This window comes from Muntiacus reevesi, chromosome 5, assembly GCF_963930625.1.
Source record: "Muntiacus reevesi chromosome 5, mMunRee1.1, whole genome shotgun sequence".
NCBI classification, from domain to species: Eukaryota; Metazoa; Chordata; class Mammalia; order Artiodactyla; family Cervidae; genus Muntiacus; species Muntiacus reevesi.
Window position 1 is genome coordinate 42,409,247 of NC_089253.1, and position 24,467 is coordinate 42,433,713.

Here is a 24,467-nt window from a genome sequence, read left to right on the forward strand (position 1 = left end):
CCAGCCATTCCTAGGGAGGACTGCCGGCGGGTCGGACGTCTCGCCTGTCGCTGGAGGAGAGGTCCCGGCCCTCCGGGAAGGCGGCTGCGGCGGCAAAATGAAGATATTTGTGGGAAACGTCGATGGGGCGGATACGACGCCGGAGGAGCTGGCAGCTCTCTTCGCGCCCTACGGCACGGTCATGAGCTGCGCCGTCATGAAACAGTTCGCCTTCGTGCACATGCGCGAGAACGCGGGCGCGGTGCGCGCCATCGAGGCCCTGCATGGCCACGAGCTGCGGCCGGGGCGCGCGCTCGTGGTGGAGATGTCGCGCCCACGGCCTCTTAACACTTGGAAGATATTCGTGGGCAATGTATCGGCAGCGTGCACGAGCCAGGAATTGCGCAGCCTCTTCGAGCGCCGCGGACGCGTCATAGAGTGTGACGTGGTGAAAGGTAACGTGCGGGCGGGGGCGCGCTCGGGGCACTCCGCTTGTTAGCCACGCCCCTTTCCCGGGGGCCGGTCACAGCGCAGTTGGTGAGGGCGGGGGTAGGGGAAGTCCGCGGGAGTGAGGCCGGAGGTGTTGGGGGCGCGTTGGGTAGAGCCACCGTCCTCCCGTGCGGTCCAGGCACCATTAACCAAATGGGAGGAAGCGGCTCAGGGTGGGTGCGGCGGCCACTGTGAGCCGAGCTTCGGGGCCGGGGACGCGCCTGAGAGACTTGGGAGTATACCGGGGGCGCGCCTTCCACTGGTCTCCTGGGCCTGGCACCGAGCGGAAATTGGGAAGTGACGGGCGCAAGCCGGATCATGGAGCGGGGAAGATTTTTGCCACTTCCCCACTTTCTCTCCAGACGTCTGTCAGAGCGAGGGAAAAGGTGGGGGCTGACCCCCCCGCCCCCCACCAAAAGCCACCCTCGTGTTCCCTCCCGGTGAATGCTCCCGAGCGGAAGGTAACGGGGCCCTTGAAAGTTTCTTGGGCTGGGATCTTTTAGTACTGTGTGGCGTGGGTCTACTCTTGGGCATAGTTAACTCCTGGGTATGGGGCGGGAGGCGGGGGCTTCCGAACTACTTTGGTCTTTTTAGTATTGTTAGGTGGGTTAGGCCTGGCAACTCTGCGCTTTCCAACTCCCTCAAACTTGTTTCCCACCCCCCGCCCCCCCTCCTTTGGGATCAATTTTACATCTGTAAACTGGAAGCCCCGACCTTTCACCTGTGGAGGAGGGCTTGTTTTATGAAAAGGCCTCTTCTGAGCAGCTAACTTGCCAAGCCGGTGCCCCAGAACAATGTCCTTCTTTTCTAAACTTGGTGATTTTGCAAGGGGGCACACTCTGTGGCTGAGGGGGACATGGGGACTTAGTCGTCTTTGCTTGATTAGTCTTCATGATCAGGGTAGATCCTGAGAAGAACGTATCATCATAATTTAGGCCTGACTTCCTTTTTTGGACCCAGGTGACTTCTTTTCATAGTCTGGGTTTTAACCCCTTAGGCTCTTTTTCTGTTTTGTTGGCAAGATCTGGAATACAGCCGTTGTGTGTGTCCAGTCTGTGTTCCACTTGGAAACAGATCAGTTAACTTTGCCTTGGTGTATCTTCAAGGATGCAACCTGGGAGTAAGTATCTGGTTCCTGGCTGCTGGTTTTGGATTCGTACCTGCTCATAGCCTGTGTGAGAAGTTGTGAGGATAGTAAATAAATTTGGGAGCAGGTGCTTTATTCATTTCCTCCAAGATATATCATTTGCAGTCCTCGAAAGGCGCATCTTTTGGGTCATTCCTTATCCTTTCTGTAACTGGGGGAAGTGTAAAGGTTGGTAGTCACCACTAGGAGTAATTCCTTCTTCTGCGTTAATGCTGCATACTATTTTCTGCAACTCTGGCTGTGCAAGTTCATGACTATCCAAAATCAGGCTTTCCTACTGGGTGCTCTGATGAGGCAGATTGTATGGTGCATGGATTTTTGATTTTATTTAGAGTGAAAGAATGGGAAAGACCTCAGATTGGGCTCCTGGCCAGAAAATGGATAGGGGTATATGAGAGTTACATGTTTGACCTACTACATTTTTTTGTGTAGTTTTTTAAGCAGGCTGTCTACTAATTGAGAGTCTTGAAACTTGCACCTGAGGGGACTGTCTGTGGAACTCATTGGTCAAGGAGCCTCCTTTGGGGTGGTAGAGAAAGCTGAAAATTTGCCTGAATTGCTTGGGACTGACACCAAGTGACAGGGAATGTGGGGGTGGAGTGGGGTGAGCTTTGTAACTGGGTCTGGTTTTTAGAAATTGTTTCCTTGTGAAAGTTTTGTGCATTTTGTCCCTTTGTAAACATTTGATTTGCCAAAGTGCTTTGACTTCTCAGGGAGTGGCGGTTAGCTGTTATTTGTAGTTATGCTGATATGTAAGCTCCTGATAATACTTTGATACAAAGGACTCTGGGAAAGGTTTGAGGATTGTATCCCCCCCCCCCCCCCCAATGCCTTTCTATTTGGAGTGAAGGAAAATGAGGTTTTTAAGTTAGGAATGTAGTAGAGGAGACTGGCTTTGGCTCTATAAATAGCTTACTTATTTCTTGGTCTGGGAAAGGACATTTGATTGAGGTGTCTTACGTTGATTGTCAGGTCTTTGAAAAGCACAGAAGCTTGGCATTGCACAGGACAGCCAGTTCTGTTTTATTTCACAGGGGAAAAACTTAGTTGCTTGGTTCCAGGAGCTTAGATAATGATTTGATTTGGAGAGTGAAGATCTCCATAGCAACAGCAGATTGTAACCACTCTCCACAGTTAAATTCTATTGGGTGTTAAAGGATGAAGTATCAAGAGTTGCTGACAGCTTTAGGAACCAGTCAAATTTCAGAAGTCTGAAAGGCAGAAGAGGAAACTGTTTCTTATGTTGTGGGTGGCCATTCTTTCCTTCTATGTATAGCTCTGTAGTTTCACATTAGAAGTTTTTACTTTTCTGAGAATAGGAAAACTCATGTTTCCAGATTCTCTTAAATTGAATACTGGAGGAATTGTGATGCCGGATCATTAGGCGATCTCTGTACATCGTTGCCTTGTAGTCCCTTTAAATGAGATGAATTACCTTCAGAGGTCGGTTTCCTTGAACTAACTCAATTCAGGCCGCTGAGTCCCTGGAGTTTGCTAGTTCTTTGGTTGTTTTTTTTTTTTTAATCATCCTAAGAGTAGTTGGGTTCCTGGGTGTCTTTGATAGGGCTAGGCCTGGGTTTAGCTGCTCAGGGTTGGCTAGCCCTCATGTGTTTGAGTCACCTGGACAACCTGTTCACACTTCTCTCCACTATCAGGCTTAGAGACTTCCTGATATAAATTGGTTATAATTGTATCTCATGGCTTTCTTTTTGTCAGTTACATAGTTCATCTGTGTGGTCAGTTGAATTGTTACCTATGAAATTTCAGTTTCAAGTTTCAGAAATTGGTCTCTAAATAAAACCTAGCTAAGTAGGGAATAGACAGTGTGATATCCTATTGCTCTTGTAAACCCGTTGAAACATTTTTGTTGGGTGTTTTTCCCCCTAGCTTAATATAGTCCTAGGAATTTGTGGATAGGTTAACCAGGAACATAGTATGATTCCTTTGTAATGCCTGGAGGTCTTTTTTTTTTTTTTTTTTTTTGGTAATTCCCTTTAATCTGCCTACAAACTTGCTTTCTCCTTACCATTGCATTCTCCTGGTGATAGGCTCAACTCAGTCTTTCCTTTTGAAGAGATCTGGGACCACCAGCATTGATTTTTAGCTCACTCTACCCAGAGTGGGGAGAAGGCAGTGGCACCCCACTCCAGTACTCTTGCCAGGAAAATCCCATGGATGGAGGAGCCTGGTAGGCTGCAGTCCATGGGGTCGCGAAGAGTTGGACATGGCTGAACGACTTCACTTTCACTTTTCACTTTTATGCATTGGAGAAGGAAATGGCAACCCACTCTAGTGTTTTTGTCTGGAGAATCCCAGGGATGGGGTCGCACAGAGTTGGACACGACTGAAGTGACAGCAGTAGCAGTAGTACCCAGAGTGGAGGTGAGAGATCAGAGGACAGTTTTAGTGCCCTGTGGTTAGGTCTAAAGGAACACTTTTACTTCTCACAATTGGTAGATGAAGAATCAGGTTCGGGCCCTGAGAGAGTGAAGACAGTTGTGATAGTTCATTTTGTTTATCATCTCTGGCAAGTTCCAGATTTGCGTTTACAAATGGCATTGTGTCTCTTGTGTTTTATTAGAAATGAAGGATCATATCCTGTAAGGAAATAAGTCTATGGTTTTTCCTAGGCTTGAATAATTATCATGATTTTTATCATAGAGCTATTTATACTTTTAGCTGTTGTTGTTCAATCACTAAGTTGTGTCTGACTCTTTGTGACCCCTGTGGGTTGTACCCCCAGGCTCTTCTGTCCGTGGGATTTCCCAGGCAAGAATACTGGAGTGGGTTGCCATTTCCTTCTCCATATTTATACTTTATAAGGCATTTTTTATCATCTCCTTTGAATCATTTGGGCTTGCCTGGTGACTCAGATGGTAAAGAATCCACCTGTAATGCAAGAGACCTGGGTTCAATCCCTGGGTCAGGAAGATCCCCTGGAGAAGGAAATTTCAACCCACTCCAGTATTCTTGCCTGGAGAAGGAAATGGCAACCCACTCCAGTATTCTTGCCTGGAGAATTCCATGAACAGAGAGGATCCTGGCAGGCTGCAGTCCATGGGGTCGCAGAGTTGGACATGACTGAGTGCCTAAGCACATATGTTGAATCTTGTAACTCTGAGGTGGATAGGACAGATTGTCAGGGGGAGAAATAAATTTTAAGTTCTGTAAGAACGTAATGGGAAGTCAGTGATCTGAATCTTCAACTGAGGCTAAATTTTAGCAGCTAGTTCCAAGAATCCATTTGCCATACCACACTTCTGACTTCTACCTGTTGATTATATCTTTATTCTCACTTGTATAAGAGTCACTTCAGTTGCATTGCATTACATCCAGGAAAATGACTTGCTTTATAGGAGTAGCTAGAGAGTCAGTCCCAGTGTGAAAGTTTCTGAAAATTAAGACACTTGTTTAGAGGACATTTAACAGAATTTTTTTTTTTATCAAGAATGGAAACTTAGTAATTTCATGTAGGTAATTTTTCATTTCCTAAAGTGATGTGAGAAAGATGGGGTTCTGATACTTGAACTTTAAAAGTAGCCTCAGGTCCAGGTGGTGGTAAGTACATGACCCGTGTTACCACGGGCATGATCTCATTGTTCATCAGATTCTGCTTGCACTATGGTGATTTCTGAGATTGGAATTGGACAAGAATTTCTTCCTTTTCCTTTCTCGAAGGTTTCCTGTTCTGTGTAGTAGATGAGTAGGACTTTGAGATCAACATCCTGTCTTAGAGCCTGTCCTCCCACAGCTCATTCGGATCCTGATTGAGGGCCTGAGCGATAACCTCTTAGCAGAGCCTGCTAGCTGCAGGAATTGCAGCTTCTTGCCATGAAGCTGAGAAACTAAATCTTTTCTCTGAACAGAAGCCCAAGGGGTAAGGGATGTCTCTTGATAAGTATCAATGGAGAAGGTACTGTGGCCTAGGAGTGGGGGATAGCTTGGGCTTGAACTGAGTAGGGCCTGGCTTGGGCTAGGCGGCTCAGTTTCCATTCCCACATTTCATTGGCTTATATGGGGTCCATCGTCTCCCCTTCTCAGCTTAAGTGTCTAGTCTTAATACACAATCCTGCCTTGCACACTGACTTCTTAGGGGTATACTGGTGTCATGAAGAGGCATGGAGAGCTGGGATTCTGTTTCTGGCTGTCACAAGTGGATTTGGGGCAAGCCATGTAAATTCTCGAGTGTGTTTGCCCACCTGTAAATGGGGATAATGATCCTTTGCTCTGCCTGCCTCCTGGGATTGTTGTGAGGCCCAGATGGGATCTTGTGCATAGAAATGCTTTGAGAATTGGGAGGTACTGAGGGAAAGGGGAGATCATATTGGAGGACTGTCATAGATTGTGTATTGCTGTGTAGCTGTTGTGCCTCAACTGAACCCTGGGCTGAGACATGGGTCATGTCCAGACATAAATGGTCATTTCCAGTGTTTGAGAGTTAAGCCTCAAAGGTGAACAGAAGTGTTTGGTGGTCTTGGGTTAAAGAATACTGAATAATTGAGTGATCCAGGAATGCTTTCTGCATTTTTGTCTGCGGATTTGTACTTAATAGGAGATGTGAAGATTTTTATCCTCTGTTGCAGTTTATCTTTGCTCTTTCTTTGAGCAGGCAATTGGGTGAGGTGGCAGGGGAAATGGGGAGAACAGGAAGAAAGACATAGGCAAAGCTGACTATCTGGGACAGTTAGAAGCTTTGTTATATGGGAATCACATTTTATGACCTACTCCTGGAGAGGAGGGTTTGGAGGCCTGGAGGTAGCTGGCAACAGCTGGGTGCTGTTGGTGTGTCCAGTTTGGGACCCATCAGGTAGCATGCCCTGCCCCCCTAATTGCTAACCCTCTGTCTGCTGCTTTATCAGACTACGCGTTTGTTCACATGGAGAAGGAAGCAGATGCCAAAGCCGCCATCGCGCAGCTCAACGGCAAAGAAGTGAAGGGCAAGCGCATCAACGTGGAACTCTCAACCAAGGGTCAGAAGAAGGGGCCTGGCCTGGCTATCCAGTCTGGGGACAAGACCAAGAAACCAGGGGCTGGGGATACGGCATTCCCTGGAACTGGTGGCTTCTCTGCCACCTTCGACTACCAGCAGGCTTTTGGCAACAGCACTGGTGGCTTTGATGGGCAAGCCCGTCAGCCCACACCACCCTTCTTTGGTCGCGACCGCAGCCCCCTGCGCCGTTCACCTCCCCGAGCCTCGTATGTGGCTCCTCTGACGGCCCAGCCAGCCACCTACCGCGCCCAGCCCTCAGTGTCACTGGGCGCTGCCTACAGGGCCCAGCCTTCTGCCTCTTTGGGTGTCGGCTATCGGACTCAGCCCATGACAGCCCAGGCAGCATCTTACCGCGCTCAGCCCTCTGTTTCCCTTGGGGCCCCATACAGGGGCCAGCTGGCTAGCCCTAGCTCCCAGTCGGCCGCAGCTTCCTCGCTTGGCCCATACGGTGGAGCCCAGCCCTCGGCCTCGGCCCTCTCCTCTTATGGGGGTCAGCCAGCTGCGGCTTCTTCGCTCAACTCCTATGGGGCTCAGGGCTCCTCCCTTGCCTCCTATGGTAACCAACCATCCTCTTACGGGGCGCAGGCTGCTTCTTCCTACGGGGTTCGTGCAGCTGCCTCCTCCTACAACACCCAGGGAGCAGCTAACTCCCTAGGCTCCTATGGGGCCCAGGCAGCCTCCTATGGGGCCCAGTCTGCAGCTTCATCACTAGCTTATGGGGCCCAGGCAGCTTCTTACAATGCCCAGCCTTCAGCCTCTTATAATGCCCAGTCTGCCCCATACGCTGCACAGCAGGCTGCTTCCTATTCTTCCCAACCTGCTGCCTATGTGGCACAACCAGCTACAGCTGCTGCTTACGCGAGCCAGCCAGCTGCCTATGCCGCACAAGCCACCACCCCGATGGCTGGGTCCTATGGGGCCCAGCCAGTTGTTCAGACCCAGCTGAATAGCTACGGGGCCCAAGCATCAATGGGCCTGTCAGGCTCCTATGGGGCTCAGTCAGCTGCTGCGGCCACCGGCTCCTATGGCGCTGCAGCTGCCTATGGGGCCCAGCCCTCTGCCACCCTGGCAGCTCCTTACCGCACTCAGTCGTCAGCCTCATTGGCTGCTTCCTATGCTGCACAGCAGCATCCTCAGGCTGCTGCCTCCTACCGTGGCCAGCCGGGCAGTGCCTACGATGGGACAGGTCAGCCGTCTGCAGCCTACCTGTCCATGTCCCAGGGGGCCGTTGCCAACGCCAACAGCACCCCGCCGCCCTATGAGCGTACCCGCCTCTCCCCACCCCGGGCCAGCTACGACGATCCGTACAAAAAGGCTGTCGCCATGTCGAAAAGGTACTGTATGCCCCCCCGCCTCTGCCCCCAGCTGGGGCTCAGGGCAAGGGGCTGAGGTTGGCATGGGAGGGAAACTGGAGCCATCGGCCCCTCCCTTGGCCTTCTCTACTCCTGTGGGATGTCCAGAGGCCGAAGTGGGTGATGTCTGTGAACTTCCTGGTCACCAGGGTTCAGGTGGAGCTTTGTGCTCAGCCTGGGGTGGTACCAGCTAGTCAGGCTGGGAGAAGTGTCACCTGTCTAGGCTAGCCCAAGTGCTATTAGAGCTATGGCCTGCAAGATTGTGGCCCATAGCCTCTCCCACTGTCTCAAGGATGCTTAAGCCTGTTACGTGGTTGTCCTGGCCTTTGGTGGGGGTGGGTTTGAAAGAGTAGTCCCTTTGGCACTCACTGGCTGAAGGCAGGGTGTATGTGGTGCGTCCACTCTTTGGGAAATTGGGGACCTTGCTTTCGTCCGCCGTTCTGTTGGTAAACAACCAAGGTCTTTTCTCTGCAGGGCCCAGGGGTGGGGATAATTTGTCTGTGGTTTGGGAATGTAGGCCAGCGTCCACCTTGGCCAGTTCAGAAGGGAGGGCTTCAGTGGTGGGCTTGGTTTCCCACAGTTGGACCAGGCTTGATTTCTTGCCCTGGATAAGGTGATGAGCCTTCTGAAAAATCTCGTTTGTTGGAGACCAGTCTGATTACGCCCTCCCTGCCCCCACTGGCATTTCCCCAGTGCCCACCTGGAGCCCTCCCCTCGATTGTCTCATTCACCAACTGTCTTCTTTTCTCGACTAGGTATGGTTCCGACCGGCGTTTAGCCGAGCTCTCTGATTACCGCCGTTTATCAGAGTCGCAGCTTTCGTTCCGCCGCTCGCCGACAAAGTCCTCGCTGGATTACCGTCGCCTGCCCGATGCCCATTCCGATTACGCACGCTATTCGGGCTCCTATAATGATTACCTGCGGGCAGCTCAGATGCACTCTGGCTACCAGCGCCGCATGTAGGGCCGTCCTGGGATGGGGCACCACAGGGAGGGAAGGAGAGGAGAGATGGGGTGGGTGCAGACCCAGGTTAAAGCTGCTGGCCCACACCTCTCCTGTTGGCGGTTTTTCATCCCCCCTACCATGTGGGCCTTCCCCAGGAGACGATCATTTTGAGTGTTCGGCAGTAACCTACTTTATTCCTTCACCTCAGCAGCAAATCTTGCTACTGGCTCTAGATCTGCGGTTCCCCTCTCCCCTGCCCCATCTCCCTAGGATGGGAATCTCTTTTATGTTTTGATTTTTTTCCTGGCTCCCTTTTATTTTTGTGCGCGATATTTAAGGTCGTCTGGATGGGGAAGCAACCTGCAGCTGAGGTCGGCGGCGCCTTTCTCTTTTTAGATGTGAGGGAGGCCAGGAAAGGGTCAGCTTAACCATTTCCTCTGCGCCACGCTGTGCCAGGTGTCCAGGGGGCCCTGACTGTGTCCCTCTATAGACTGTGTTGAGACTGAGTTCCTGTTGGGACAGGCGGTTGGTACATGTCCAGTCCCTACTGACCCCTGACGTTCTAGCTGATGCTGTGCGGCACAGAGCACTTCCCCATCTCCCCAAGTAGGTGGTGTTAGAAAACCTTAATTTTTTTTCCCCTTTTGTATGGACTACAAATAAAACTTGGGGCGATTTGCAGTTTGGAAACCTGGTTGTCATTGTCTTGATTGCACTCAGTTTCAGAGAAGCCAGTTTGACATCCAGGAATACATGACAGCCAAAGGGAAGGTGACCAGAGGACCCAGGGCAGATGAGGAAAGGGGTCTGAATGTGTGAATTAGAATGATTTCCCTGCTGCCAGAGGGATTTAACGCCTCATTTCTCTGCTAGTCTGCCATCTTAAGGACTGCAGAATCTGGACAAAGTTGCTTCGACTTGGGTTAATCACACCAAAACGCGGCAAATTTATTGCCCGTTTTCCTCGCCCATGCTTGGCTGTTTTCCTTGACTTGTCTCCAGTTAAGAAACAACCTAGGCTCCAGCAGGGTGGTTCTGGGGTTTGACTTCTCAAGTGAGAAGTGGGGAATGGGCTGCTTTGGTGCTTAGAAGACTAGTAGGGCCTTCAGGCAGTGGGCTCCAGTGAGTACTGGGGCTGGGACCTGGAAAGGGGTCAGTTGGGTTCGGGGGGTCACGTTAACTGTGTGGCAGTGTCTCTGTGGTTGGGACATTTGGAAGCCAGTATGGGGGGATTCTGGCCATAGACCTGGTATTTTGCCTGTTGAACATCATCCTGGAGCGTCCTGCCTGCGTCCTGCCAACCCCTGCCAACATAGTCACCGGCGACTGCAAATTCCTTTTCTCCATCTGTTAGGGTTTCCAGATGTTTTTTGGCTGGGTTTATATTTGAAGGTGTTAACGGTAGACCATGGGAAGGGGGCAAGGTGCAAGCATAACTAAGTAGGTGCTGGGATAGGGTAAGGAATTGATTCTTTCTATACTTTTATTCTGGGACTAGGGGTTCAGAGGACCTGGGCACAAAATAAGATGATTTTAGCCATGACAGGATGGAAGCTTGTGCTTTCTGATGGGTGAATGGAAGACTGGCTGGGTAGGGTGGTAACAGGAAACCTAACATGCCTTTGGGAAGGGGGCTTCAGAGATTTGATTTGGGAGTCTTTCTGGGCAAGGTGATTTTGGGGAGGTGTGTGTCAAGTGGAGTTCAGGTTGGTTCTCTTCTGCCTCCACTGGTTTCTTGTGAACTTGATGTACACAATAGTTTGCCCCAGGTGTTCACTTCCCTCTGCCCAGTGGGCAGAAAGCACATGCTTTGTGTTAAGCATGAACTACTTGTGGACACAAACTGGAGTAATCTCAGGGGTGCTGAGGCCATGGCTCTCTTCCTTTTCTTTCTGCTCACTGCTTTGCTGCTCCTTTCCATTTCTTTTAAGGACTGGGAGGAGGGGGAATCGAATAAGCTTCTTGTCACTTTTCTGCAGTGAGTGGGGTTATCACAGGGCCAACCTAACAAACTTAGCTCTGGTTATTTCCCTGGAAAATCAAGGGTTGTTTAATTGTAGTGCTGTGATTGTGGCCTGTGTATTTGTAGTTACTTCTTTGTCAGCATGACTTTCTGTCATCTTTCTCTCCAGTGAGCGTTCAGCCACTGTCCCAGTCCCACAGTTTGTGTGAAAAATAGCCTAATGTGCTCTCAGGGCCAGTGTTGATATTTCTTTATTACAGCTCAAGTTCTTCAGAGCGACCTGGCCGAGATGATCACTCAACTTGTCATCTCTAGGTACTGATACCCTTGCTGCCTCTGCTGGCAGGCTTCTGGTTTAAGCTTTGAGGAGCTCTAAAGCCAATTCACTTGTCATTTTCCTCTTCCTCGAAGATTGTTTTAAAATTCTCTTCCCCTTTTTTATTTAAATTATGCTACCTGTGTTAATCTTATAGCCCGCTTCTCCTACTTCGCTTTTTGTGGATTTCTGATTTCCAGGGTCCTATAACTTGAAGATGGTTGGGTTGAGTGAATGGGAGGATAGACATTTAATGTGTTTTGGGAAAAGGGGGTGGGAATATGGGCTCACAATATCCTTCAGGTCTTTGCACTTCTGATCTATCAGCTCTAACTTGACCTTCATTGGAGAAGTTTTAAATGATTTATTCCTGGAACAAGACTAAAGTTTTCTCACCTCATCAGTCTGTTCTCTGAGGTTTGGACCTTGTTTCAGATTGTCTGGGGTGGGCCTGTGGCTGTTTCCCTTGTACTGGAGGTAACGGAACTCACTGAGTGGTCAGCCTCTATAGGTACGCTGCCTTTCTAGTCATTGTCCCTTAGTTAAGCTCTGCCAAAGTCTGTGCACAGACTGTTGGTTCCAGTCATTTTGTCCTATTAAGCCAAGTAAGTTGAAAATAAATTTCCTAGATTTATGGACAAGTATGTAATATATTTAATAGGAGGTTTGGGTAATAAAGATAAGATGGATAGGATAGGTGGAAAATTCTTACCTTAATTCTTTATATGCCTTTAAAAGATCATTAAGGGTAGAATCTAGTTTTCCAGGAAAAAAGTTCTTAAAATGATTTCAAGTCTGTAAATCATTAGAAATACGGTGTGTCTGTAGTGCTGGAAATAGTTTTCAGGCAGCTGAGGTGAAATACAGTGATCACCCTTGGGCTGATCTTGGGGAATGGGTAGCCCAGGGGAGGCAGGACCTACCTCGATGAACTAGTTACATACAGTTAGTAAGCAATGCCAGGGACTTCCCTGGCAGTTCAGTGGTTTACACTGCGCTTCTGCTGCAGAGGGGTGGGGGAACTAAGATCCCCGTATGTCTTGTGAGGCAGAAGAAAAACTAATGCCAGGGAGGTCGTAGGTAAAGGAGGAGAGAGGATGGTGCAGTCCCACTAGAGAAAACTGTGGAGCTAGAATTTGTTTGCTTTGAAACTGACTTGGCACAGAATTACTGAGGGTACTGGCTCTAAAGTCAGACTTCCTGGGACTTCACTGGTGGTCCAGTAGTTAAGAGTCTGTCTTGAAATGCAGGGGACGTGGGTTTGATTGATAATTGGGAAAGTAAAATCCCACATGCTGTGGGACAGCTAAGCCCGCATGCCCCAACTAGAGAGCCCGTGCAACTCAACACAGCCAAATAAATATTTTTAAAAAATCAGACTTCCTGAGTTTGGATCTTAGTTCTGCCACGTATCCATGTGGTCTTGGACATGTCAGGAATTCTGCCTCAGTATTTTCATCTATAAAATGGGGATAATAGCTCACATCTACTGAACATAACTTTATTGCAACTAAAATGTAATTAGGTACTTATAAAACTTTGATTAATTGGGAAATTGAGGGTGTAGGTTAAGTAACTTCACAAGGCTGAAAAGTAGTGGATCAAGGAATTGAATCAGGCATTTTGAGCCATCCAGGATTTTGCTTATAATACTACTGTTGGAAGGAGCAAATACATGTATCAGGTATAGGGCTTCATATATAGTCACTGCTAGCCATCTCAGAAATAAGGAGTTAGAACATTTCGGGGAGATTGGGATGGCCTACTGGAAGCACACAGCTGAGGAAAGGACTTTGGATATGGGTGTGAGTGCAGCATGTGTGAGTAACAGTGAAGGAAGGAAATTTCTGTAGTAAGTGGTACCTAAGTGTGATGTAGGCCACTGGACCATATCAGTTTTGGTCACCTCCAGTTTTCAGACAACACTGTTGTATCCTGGGGATCAGATTCTTCTAGGTATGGAGAAGAAAGGTTTGGGGTAGGGGAGAGGTTCCCAACCTCCAGGATCTAATGTCTGATGATCTGAAGTGGAGCTGATATAATAATAGGAAAAAAGTGCACAGTGAGTGTACTGCACTTGAATCATTCTGAATCCAAATCCACCCCCAAGCCGTGGTCTGTGGAAAAACTGTCTTCCATGAAACTGGTCCCTGGTGCCATAAAGGTTGGGAACCATGAAGATAGAGGACCTCCCCAGACATTAATGGGGGGCTTAGAGGGCATCACCAACTGAATGGATATGAGTTTTAGTAAACTCTGGGAGTTGGTGATGGAACCGGGAGGCCTGGCGTGCTGCACTTCATGGGGTTGCAAGGAGTCGGACATGACAGAGCAACTGAACTGAAACAAGAGGGTGTAGCTGGCAGTGGTGTTGGAGGTCTAGTGGCTCCCTCTGAACACCCCCAGAGAATAAGTTTCCCCCTGGCTTTTGAGCATCTGCCTGTTTTTAGTACTAAGTGTCCATGTTTTCAAGCTGATATTGACTAAAAATCCAAAATTACTTCTTTCCTCTTGGTTATCAAGAATTTAATTCATGCGTTCATTTATCCGTTTGTTAACAAATACTTGAGTGATTGCCATGTACCAGGTGCAGTTTTAACACAAGATAAATATATTAGGAAGGAGAAATATCTGCATACCCATTCTCTTAAAATGCCTAGTGCAGAAGGGCACGCATTGTTTCTAAAATTCATTTTTCTTTGATGAGATTTAGGCTCAGATGGTAAAAAATCTGCCTGCAAAGCAGGAGACCTGGGTTCGATCCCTGGGTTGGGAAGATCCCCTGGAGAAGGGAATGACAGCCTTCTTCAGTAATCTTGCCTGGAAAATCCCATGGATAGAGGAGCATGGCCAGCTGCCATGGGGCTGCAAAAGAGTCGGACATGGCTTAGCAACTAAACAATAGTAGGCGATAAGAAAAGGTCCTTGCCCTTGTAGAACAAGTATTTGCTGGGGGCAGGGGGTAGGAGGAAGTGAGAAAATGAATGAACAAATAGGATTTCAAGTGGTGGTAAGTATTTGGAAAAATACCGCGGAGTTCATGGGGCAGAATTCCAAGGTGTATGTAGGGTTGGAGTGGGGTGATGTCTGGATGGGGTGACCAACTTAGGACCTGGAGAGAAAGAACATTTCATTCAGCCTGAATGAGCTTGGGACAGGCTAGTGTGCAGGAGCCTAGTTGGGGTGGGGTGTGGGGTATGTATATAGAGATTTTGGCAACAACCGGATTAGGTAGTGTGAATTGAAGCTTTTCCAGTTGCCATGGGTTTTAATTTAAAACCCATGATTTAATGGATTTGATTAAATTATTTAATGTGGTTTGCTCAGTTGGGGCAAAATCAAATACAGCTCAATCAACAGGGCTTTCAAAAGGAAAATCAAATTAGATTAGGGAGTGGGTGTGGTTGGTGGTCTGCAAACTGGCCTGAACTGTGATCCTGAGAAGATTTATATTCCCAGTTTTTCACCTTTGGACTTGGAGAGATTCCTAGTAGAGTAAGCTGACCTCATATGCTTTGGTATTTTGGAAGAAGGTTTATCTCCAAGGCCACTCAGGACAAAAATTTTGGAAGATCAAACAAAGGAGCTTAAAGGATTTCTAGACCAAATGTGTTTCCCTACCCAAATGGAGTTGTGACTGTCTCCAACTTGCAGCAGACTAACATGCAGTTGGTTTTTTTCATCATTGATCCTTTGCCCTTTGCCCGGACACTCAAGGCTGGAGTGTCCGCATCAGGATGCACAATGAAAATGGACCAAGATTAGTGATCACATCTGTAAATACAACATTTCCACATTTTTAGATTATCTTTTACCACCCTAGAATAAGCCTGGTGTGCTGCAGCCTATGGAGTCGCAAAGAGTAGGACATGACAGAACTGAACCCTAGAATAAATTCTTGACCACCGTTGGATTTCTGAGTCGTCAGGTTTTAAAAATGTTTCTACTTTGACTTCACTTTTCTCGCTATGATCCCCACCCCTTTTGGCGGGGGGTGGGGGGGTGGGGGTGGGGGTGGTGTGCTGCTTTGAACCATGCTGTGTTCTATTTGTATCATTTCCACTCCTGAGGATCCCTTTCCTCAAACCACTGCTTTTATCATATTTTAAGTTCTTCCATTCTCCCCTTTAAACTCCCTCTTCAAGAACTGCCTTGCAAAAGGGTCATATTCATAATATGGGATTAATGTGAAGAAACCAAAGGATGATTTTTTAAAAAGCCAAATGGACGCCCTGGAGGACGCTGTTTTGTATTGTATTCTGCTTATTTGGCTGGTTGTGATTTATTAGGTTCTTTATTCCCTCTAAGGTCGGTTCTAGTTTAAACCTAACATCTCTGACTGATGGCGCCCAATAAAATAAAACAAAAAACTTCGCTGCTCTAGTTTTTTTCTCAGGGCAGGGAGGGGGTGTTTTCTCAACCTCCACAGAGAAACCTTTTCCTCATCTTGAATCCCAGGAGGCTGGTTTCTTGAGGGAACTTGTAATGCACCCCTCAACCGAGTCGACTTCGGGGACCTTTATAGCCTAATTGAAGCTGAGCTCATTAACCGTTTTGAGAGTCCTTTCACCACCTATGAAAGCAGTTTCAAATGGAGGGTAGCTCTGGGACTCCCAGGGCGCCACTGAGGACTCGGCCGAAGGAGGAGGTTGGTTTCTTCAGATGGGACGCTTCGCTGTTTTTCTTACCTGGCTTCTGGGTCTGCGTAAGCTTCCGTCCGCAGCATCCGAGCTGCGAAGGGGTGGTGTTTGGGAATTTAGAGGGAGAAATTCGGAGTAGAAGGCAAAATGGAACGCACGTGGATTGGAGAGAAGTGGAAACTTAACAAAAGTTGGCGCCATGACGCTAAACACCGACCGCCACACCAGAGTCCTAACTCGCTCCGCCTAATGGCGGGCGGAACCCCGCCTGCGAAGCTTACGTTGGTAGGTCCGCCCTCATGCCGACCTCCTACCCAATCAATGACCTCGGTTTCTCGAGGGTGTTGCTCATTGGCTTTCGCATAAACGCTCCGAGGTTACTGACGTTTCCACCTCTTCCCGGCCTCAGGTAATTGGCATTCGTGGTAACCAATCAGGAAGAGCATCTACAGGAACGCCTGCCTTTTATTTTGTTGAACGGCCAATCCGGTGGTAGGTTCACCTCCCCCTCTCTACCCAGAGTCACTACTGCGGCCGTCGCCATTTTAGCGTTTTGTCAGAAGCGTCCGCGCCGCGAGGAAGAGCATCTGCTGCTTTTCGTGCGGGTGAGAGACTCCGAGCCTTTTCACTGTTTCTTTTGCCCTGTTAAATCTCATTCCTTGGGCTTCAAGGGTATCCTTGTGGGGTAGTGGCCTCCACACCCGTCACTAAGAGCCGACCTCTGTGCTCGGCGTTGCGCGGTAATCCTGAAGCAGCCCTTCCCCCACAACCTTCCCTGAGAATATCATACTTTCTCCCTACCCTGCCCTCTGCCAGACTAGGCTCGGCCTACTGCCTCGAGGTTTCCATCGAATAACCGCGCTTCCGTTAGATTTAGGTATTAGCCGCGTTTTAAGGATTTCTCAGGCCCCCGAGACTTGGTTGTCAGGCCGATGAGGTTCAAGCCCCCTTTTCCAACCATGCATTTCTCCAATTCTCCAGGAATTCGTAGGACGGTACCCCGAAAGAGGCGTTCCCAGCTCTAACACGTCCTCTTGGAACGCCTGGCTCTCCGGCCTAAGTCTCCGGTTCACTGCTTCTGAAGGAAACCCAAAAACATAGTTATAAGGTCCACCTTTCCGGAAATGGTGGCCGATTCTTCGGTTACGAGAGAAAGAGACAGTGCATAGTTTCAGACGGTCAATCCAGTTAGACTTTTATTTTCTTTATAAAAAAATTTTTTTGCGGCTCTGCCGCACGTCTTGCGGATCTTAGTTCCCGACCAGGGATTGAATCTGAGCTCTCTGCAGGTCAAGCGTGGAGTCTTAACCACTGGACAGATAAGGAAGTCCCCCTGACTATCTTTATAGTAGTTAAAAAGTCCGCTATCCTCAGGGCTACATTTATGCCCTCGCTTTCATTTCCATTACCGATTAAAACTATTCAAGTCTTAGCAAACCATTTGTGTCTACCAAGGATTTTATTACAGATGCTTTCTTGTATCTGTTGGTTCTGTAGCGGGCCTTCTTATTCCCGATTCCCTTTGATTATTGTGTGGAAGTGTGAGTGTGGGACGTGAGAGAAAACTGGAAATATTTGCCAGACAGGAGGTGGCGGTGTTGATTTTTTTTTTTTTTAAGCTGATGTGGTCTTGAGATCTTTTGTTAGAAATTTTGTTTCTTTTCGCCCAGGCTGTGTCCGAGATGGTGAAGCTGTTCATCGGAAACCTGCCTCGGGAGGCCACAGAGCAGGAGATCCGCTCACTCTTCGAGCAGTATGGGAAGGTCCTGGAATGTGACATCATTAAGAACTACGGCTTTGTGCACATAGAGGACAAGACGGCGGCCGAGGATGCCATCCGCAACCTGCACCACTACAAGCTGCACGGGGTGAACATCAACGTGGAAGCCAGCAAGAATAAGAGCAAAACCTCTACAAAGTTGCATGTAGGCAACATTAGTCCTACTTGTACCAACAAAGAGCTCCGAGCCAAGTTTGAGGAGTACGGTCCAGTTATCGAATGTGACATCGTGAAAGATTATGCCTTTGTACACATGGAGCGGGCTGAGGATGCAGTGGAGGCCATCAGGGGCCTTGACAACACAGAGTTTCAAGGTGAACCATACTCTTTGGGAAAGAGGGCTGAACACAAGGCTTTGTGTAGAGAATAGATTGGATAAGTAGAAGGGAGGGGTCATGGGTAGAGACAGCTGTTGGTTGGCTGATGGACGGTGAGGATTAAGAGTGGATGATGAATTTAAATGGAGACTGCATGGGATTTAGAGGCTTTACCTCAGGCAAATCAAGTGTGGGAGAAAAATCACTTGGCTTTAGTGTGGAACCCCTAGGCATTTTTATCTATTAGTGCAGAAATCTTTCCACTGAAGATTTCTTTGTTTATTTCGTCTCTCTCTTTTTTTTTTTTTTGCAGTAGTAGTAATGGTAGTAGTAAAGCACAGAACAGTATTTCACTCTGAAATTTATTGCCTCAGCACACCATGTTGCATACTATTTTGCATATGAAGGACCTGGCAGAAGCTGGCTCAAGGCACCCGTCAGGAGCAAAATACCAGTTAAGCTTCCCAACCTCATCCCAACTCATAGCTTCTTAGTAAATATAATTCATTGTTAAACAAGCCTTTAGAGAGCTAGTGTGTTTAAAGGGCTTTAGCTCTTACTGCTTTTTTTATTGTGCATGCACCAGAGGTTCTGTTTGGAGGATGAGGGCACTGTAGGATTAAAGAATAGTTTCAGGAGTGTCTGAGGAGAAGCTATGGGGATTTTCAGGGGAGGGGGGGGTCGTCAGGGAGGGGGCGATAAAGTTGATGCATTTTGCTGGTTTGAGGAGTGGGCTCTAACATCTTTGTTGAAAAGACCACTTAGATGGGTGTTATCTTGGAGCCTTGATTAGAGTAATAGTGTGCCTGGAAGGCAGCATGCTGTGGATAACAGTTTATTTGGAATATATTTTTGTTGGTTTATGATCTGAGCTCCTGTGGCAAGAGTAGCAGTCATGAAGGGGATGGTAACCATGTTGAGTTGCTAACCTTAGTCTTCTCCCATCTGCTTTGGGTTCCCAGTATGGAAGTCAGTAATGAGCCTTTCCCCTTTGGTGTAGCTACTTCTAAATTATAGGTTATTCCCATAACTCCTTGCTACATTTTTAACCTATATTCCAACTTTTTCAGCCAAACAGTGTAGTGGCTGCTGCTTCTCCTGAGCACCCCCCTTAAGAATCATTTTGGCTGTCTTTGATGTTTACACAGATTGCACTTAGACCGGAAGTCTGGTCATCATTCCCCTAAGTTAATGGGTGCCTTGTGTCGTGGGTATTGCTGTGCATTATTAAAGACAAATGTCACAGGCCTCTCAGGTCTCATTTTCCTTTTTTAATTGGTAAGTTGAGAATTACCTTGTGTCAACAGTGTAATTGGGTGCAAACGTTGCTCTTGTGGAGGGTTTATGGTATCTAATTTTTTATACTCTTCTACACTTTAACCAAGTCATAGAAGAGGTGGTGGTGTCTCCTTGGTGTCTTCCTACCACATGTAAGGGAAGGACAGTGTGAGCTAATACAGGACAAATCCCTGGACATGACTCTTGGCTTTTGAACTGTAGGCTCTTTGATACTTGTTACTTTTGCAGAGTTGTTTTTTTTTTTTCCTGGCAAATCTTTAGATCAGGACATTTATTAATGATCTTCATGCCTTGAAGGTACATGATTGGTTCCTCAGTTGCCCTTGTTTTCTCTGGTTTTGTTAGGTGCCAAAGTGGCCACTTGGGCAAATGCAAGGAACGTGGGTTAGCACTTAAGAGTACTTAATTGCATATCCTCTCTCTTAACAGGCAACTTGTACCTACCAGAAAGTTTAAACCAAGATTTTTTTGATAGTTTGATCCTTCCATCCCCTATCCCTTTTTTAGTCTTCCAGAATCTACCTTGAATTTTGTAGGTGAAATTGTATATGTACCCCTTTCTGTAATGTTAGGTGCATAGATGACCCTACCTCTGTTTGCCCCCCTGATTAAGCATTTTTAATCATGGGGCCACTGTTCTTTGCCATCTGCATGCTTGGGGGCATGATAACCAATTGTATTGGAAAGGTTTTGCTGGAATTTTGCTTATTGTTAAAATGGTAGATCATGTTAGGTGGAAACTGCTTCTGTGAGAAGGTTTAAAATTTAAACTTTTTAAGAAATGTTCCTTTTGTTAGGTTTTCAGAAGTAATATTTTTCCATTTCCAGAATACAAGTTCTAATTTTCAGTAAAAAAAAAAAAAAATAGTGTTAAGTACATGTAGTTAGCGTCTTGGGTTTATTGAGGAAAAGTATTTTAATCTTGCTGAAATGAACAGTTTGATCCACTAAGATAAGTAGTCATTCTCCACTTTTCTCATCCTTCCCCCTTTCTTCCACATTTTTCATAATACCCTTTTTGAAAATTCAGCCAGCTTGTGAGCTGCCTACCCTGTTTTCTTTGACCCCTTACTTTAAGAGGTCACTGAAGATTTTAAAGAACCCTTGTTATAATATCAGAACTAGCAATTTAAAGGACCCAGTTAAGGATAAGGCAGCCCTTCAACTTGTATTTTGCCCCTCTTCACACATTCATGAGTTTTTTTTTTCCCCAAAAAATCTTGAAACTTACCTACAGCACTCAGCCATGGATCAAGTCTGGATCACTGTCAGTGGTAATTTCAGTGTCTTGCTCTATTCTCTTTGATTTTGGGGTGATGTGGAGGAATGACCTTTGCATTTTCCTGCTTAATGAATTCAGGAGACTTAAGAGTGAAGATTGGAGGTGTCAGAATGTTGTAGAGCACTCTTAATTGTGGTGTCTTCTGACATTGGGCCACTGTTCAGAGCAGTTTGTGTCCACTGTTACTTGGCAAAGAATGAAATGCCTATTTTTGAATGAGAGTAGTTTTTCTTAAGCATTAGACTGATGTTTGAGCAGAAACATTTCTTCGTTTATCTTTGCCTGAAGTCAGGTCATCATACTGAATTTATACTGGACCTTTAAAAAAACATTTTAAAATGGCAGTGAGTCCTGCGATAGAGTTGTCTAGGTAAAGCCAGCTATGACCAGTGTCTGGGGTAGGGGCTGGGGCTATGACTAAGAGTGATAGCAACCCTTCTTGCGTCTGTTTCTTCAAGGCAAAAGAATGCACGTGCAGTTGTCCACCAGCCGGCTTAGGACTGCGCCCGGGATGGGAGACCAGAGCGGCTGCTATCGGTGCGGGAAAGAGGGGCACTGGTCCAAAGAGTGTCCAGTAGATCGTTCGGGCCGCGTGGCAGACTTTACCGAGCAATATAATGAGCAGTACGGAGCAGTGCGTACACCTTACACCATGGGCTACGGGGATTCATTGTATTACAACAACGCGTACGGAGCGCTCGATGCCTACTACAAGCGCTGCCGTGCTGCCCGGTCCTATGAGGCGGTGGCTGCTGCAGCTGCCTCTGCGTATAATTACGCAGAGCAGACCTTGTCCCAGCTGCCACAAGTCCAGAACACAGCCATGGCCAGTCACCTCACCTCCACCTCTCTCGATCCCTACGATAGACACCTGTTGCCGACCTCGGGAGCTGCTGCTGCTGCTGCTGCAGCAGCTGCTGCTGCTGTTACTGCAGCTTCCTCTTCATATTACGGGCGGGATCGGAGCCCCCTGCGTCGCGCTACAGGCCCAGTCCCTACTGTTGGAGAGGGCTACGGTTACGGGCATGAGAGTGAGTTGTCCCAAGGTTCGTCGGCTGCGCGGAATTCCCTGTACGACATGGCCCGGTATGAGCGGGAGCAGTATGCGGATCGGGCGCGGTATTCAGCCTTTTAAAGCTTGAGGTGAGAGCGGTGGGGTGTCCCTGGTTCTGGTTTTGCCGTCCCTCCTGCAGCCTAAAGGCTCCAATTAGGCTGCCCTGCTTGCTTGCTTTTGCAGGGTTAGGGTAAGGTTGCTAATGGTTCAGGGGATAGGGAGAAGTCCTAATTATTTAATTTTTCTGAAATAGACAAACATCTTTAGCCATCATGGCTGTTTTTCCAGGACTCCTAGTCCCAGGAGTCAACCTGATTCCATTTGTGTCTGAAAAAGCAAACAGTGTGACATAATGAATCTCGGGTCACACCTGTGTGCTGTAATTGAACTGAACCTGGAACCCGGACATCAGACCAAGGTGTGTCGTTTCTCAGAGCCTTTGTTGGAATTCCTAGGTGTGTGACATTATTAATGTTTGTAGGATTCCTCTTCTGCTTCATGCTATGTGAGAGGTCTGCTAGGACCTGCACAGTTAAAATCTGTAATTGTAGTTAATTGGTCATCACTGCTCAAGTTCCAGTTACTATGAAGACTACCCCAATGGTATCATCTTAATCTTGAAGCAGTGTGTTTCTGACATTTCTGAAGTTATCCCCTGTGAGCTTTAGAGAAAAAACTTACTTGATGGTAAGCTGGGGTAGAGAAGAGTAGAAAAAGATCTTTCAGTTTATGAAGTTAATTTCAACACGGAGTCTGGGGCATAGACTCAAATTCAACTTATCTGCTCAGTTCACATTCATTCTCTGAGCTGAATAGGATGCCCACTCCATTGCTTTATCTTTGAATCTGTTCTGTGAGAGCCTGTTTACTGTCTAGTTTTTTAAGTGTCCCCCCCCCCCGTCCCCACAGTGTTAGATTTGACATCCTCTCCATCTCTTTAAGATACATAATAATGTAAATAGTGTATGTACCCCTGCCAGTTCTACTCTTCAGTAATGTTGAAATCCAAGGTTGGGAGCTTTGCCTTAAGCAGATCACTCCCTTCATCTAACCACCAGGTTTGGGCAATTAACACTCTTGAACTACCAGCTATACCTTGAGTCCTCTGGCTTTTTCCTATACAGTTTGAGCATGATCCATTTGGCTCTACTTGACTGTATTCTCTTCTGATGCTTGCCAGCTTTGGGCTCTAGGTGTATGAGATTGCTGTTGTATTTAGGGGTGTTTCACAACACCCTTTGTCTTGAGTAGCTCTCTTTGTGGCCCAGACATTCCCATTGATCCATGATCCTGAGGTAACAGGATGGGTGGTACTGCCACGTTTTTCCATTAGGTCAGAAGGTATGTGACTTGCCCAGGGTTTGGGGATAGGAAATAACTAGTGGAAAAGAAACTTGAGAGACTTGATGTTTAGCTTACACATGCTCTCCAGTACATTCTTTTATTCCCTAGGCAGAGTTGGATGCCCTCAGGTCTTACAGCTTATTCAAATTGATGTTACTTTTTCCTAGACTTTAAATGGTTTTTAACTTGCAGCCCCAAGATGCAAACATTTTTTTTTCCCAGAGAGTTAACTGGAACCTTTTCCTTTTTCCTGCCCTCCAATGACAGTTTATAAATGTGGAAATTGCCTTCTTTGAGGGATGCTGATATATTAACATCAAGAGAAATGCAGTGTCTTATCTACTGTCATGAAAGAAAATTTGCCTTTTAATTGAGAGAAAAGAGCCCAATCTGGGGTTACTTGACCTTCCCAGTTACTGTGGCCTTCGGGCTCTTTTTCACTTTAAGAGATTACTGTGATACTGTGGATGGATACAAGTAAATTTTAAAAGAGTGTCAAGTTACCATACTTTATAGATGTTCTTTGAAGGGTTAAGTGGAAACGCCCTTGTGAGCTTTGCTGTAAAGCCCCTGTATTTTGCTCTCTTTCAGGTGGGATGTGTGTGGGCTGAAATTCCGAGCTGCGGTTGTGCATGAGAATACACCCTTCGTGGTACCCCATCTCCGGGACGGCTCTGTGCGTTCAGTCCCTCAGGAAACGTGGACCTTAAAATTTATCTTGTAAAGTTCAGACCACCTCTTCCTTTCCTCTCTCCTGCCCATTTCCCATTTCTTTCTGTCCTTCAATACTTCTATAGCTTCCCATTATGTTCTTTTCTCCCAGCAGGCCTCATTGTGTGCAGAAACGGGTGGGGGTTGTGCTGTCACCCCACCTCCTGCTTCCAGTGGGTGTTTTGAGAGTGTCACCGCTCCTGAGTCTTTTCAACCCAAAGGCTTGTGGCGGGTAGACACATAGAGTTGAATCACTTTTTTCTTTCCGGTGAAATAAATGGTTTTTCAACTTAGGAAATGTGTGCTTTGAGAGAATTCTTACTTAGACTTGTGTCTGGGTTCTTTATTTGTCCCTAGAAGAGAAGGGGAGTGGGTAGAGTCTGACATTCAGTTCTGGGTGAACCTCACTGCCATTAACTTTCTTTATTATAGAGAATTTATAGGTGCCAAAGGAAAGAGGAGGGGTTATGTAGAAGAACCCAGGCAGGCAGCCTTACTCCTTTAAAGACTTCTTCACTTGATCACACCTTTGTTATAAAACCAAGGACCTACTAGCAATTTTGAAATGTGGGACTTCTCCATACTTGAGAAACAATCCTCATCCACCCCTTAGTACTACCATTCAAACCGCCCAGTCACTACATCTAGCTTGACTTATTTTCCAAGGGATAGGTCTAGGAAAAGGAAGGGTTTGAGGGACCAGGAGGTCAGCTTTCACTTCATGACGTGGAAAATTAAGTTGTGGCTCCAAGAGCATTCTTATTTTGTAGGTCAGCAAGTAAAGCTTTTTGATGCCTTTCACCATCTGTATGTGTGTGCTTAGTCACTCAGTCGTGTCTGACTTTTTGTGACCACATGG

General features: G+C 47.1%; 2 protein-coding genes across 5 annotated transcripts; both read left to right on the forward strand.

The window, feature by feature from the left end:
- RBM14 (RNA binding motif protein 14) lies at window positions 1–16,399 on the forward strand. Of its 3 annotated transcripts, none has more exons than XM_065937816.1 (3): window positions 1–434; window positions 6,475–7,939; window positions 8,713–9,592. In XM_065937816.1, exons 1-3 carry the CDS (start codon window positions 98–100, stop codon window positions 8,918–8,920), a joined length of 2,010 nt encoding a protein of 669 aa, XP_065793888.1. In that variant the 5' UTR covers window positions 1–97; the 3' UTR covers window positions 8,921–9,592. The 3 variants fall into 3 exon arrangements, with proteins under 3 accessions (XP_065793888.1, XP_065793889.1, XP_065793890.1); XM_065937817.1 differs by having other exon boundaries at window positions 6,475–6,585; window positions 8,713–8,885; XM_065937818.1 differs by lacking the exons at window positions 6,475–7,939; window positions 8,713–9,592 and adding an exon at window positions 16,231–16,399.
- Window positions 16,295–23,906, forward strand: RBM4 (RNA binding motif protein 4). 2 transcript variants are annotated; one of them, XM_065937819.1, is made up of 4 exons: window positions 16,295–16,426; window positions 17,492–17,915; window positions 20,958–21,642; window positions 23,489–23,906. In XM_065937819.1, the coding sequence occupies exons 2-3, from the start codon at window positions 17,504–17,506 to the stop codon at window positions 21,632–21,634; spliced, it is 1,089 nt and encodes a 362-aa protein (XP_065793891.1). In that variant the 5' UTR covers window positions 16,295–16,426; window positions 17,492–17,503; the 3' UTR covers window positions 21,635–21,642; window positions 23,489–23,906. The 2 variants fall into 2 exon arrangements, with proteins under 2 accessions (XP_065793891.1, XP_065793892.1); XM_065937820.1 differs by lacking the exon at window positions 20,958–21,642.
- Window positions 23,907–24,467: the final 561 nt, after the last annotated feature.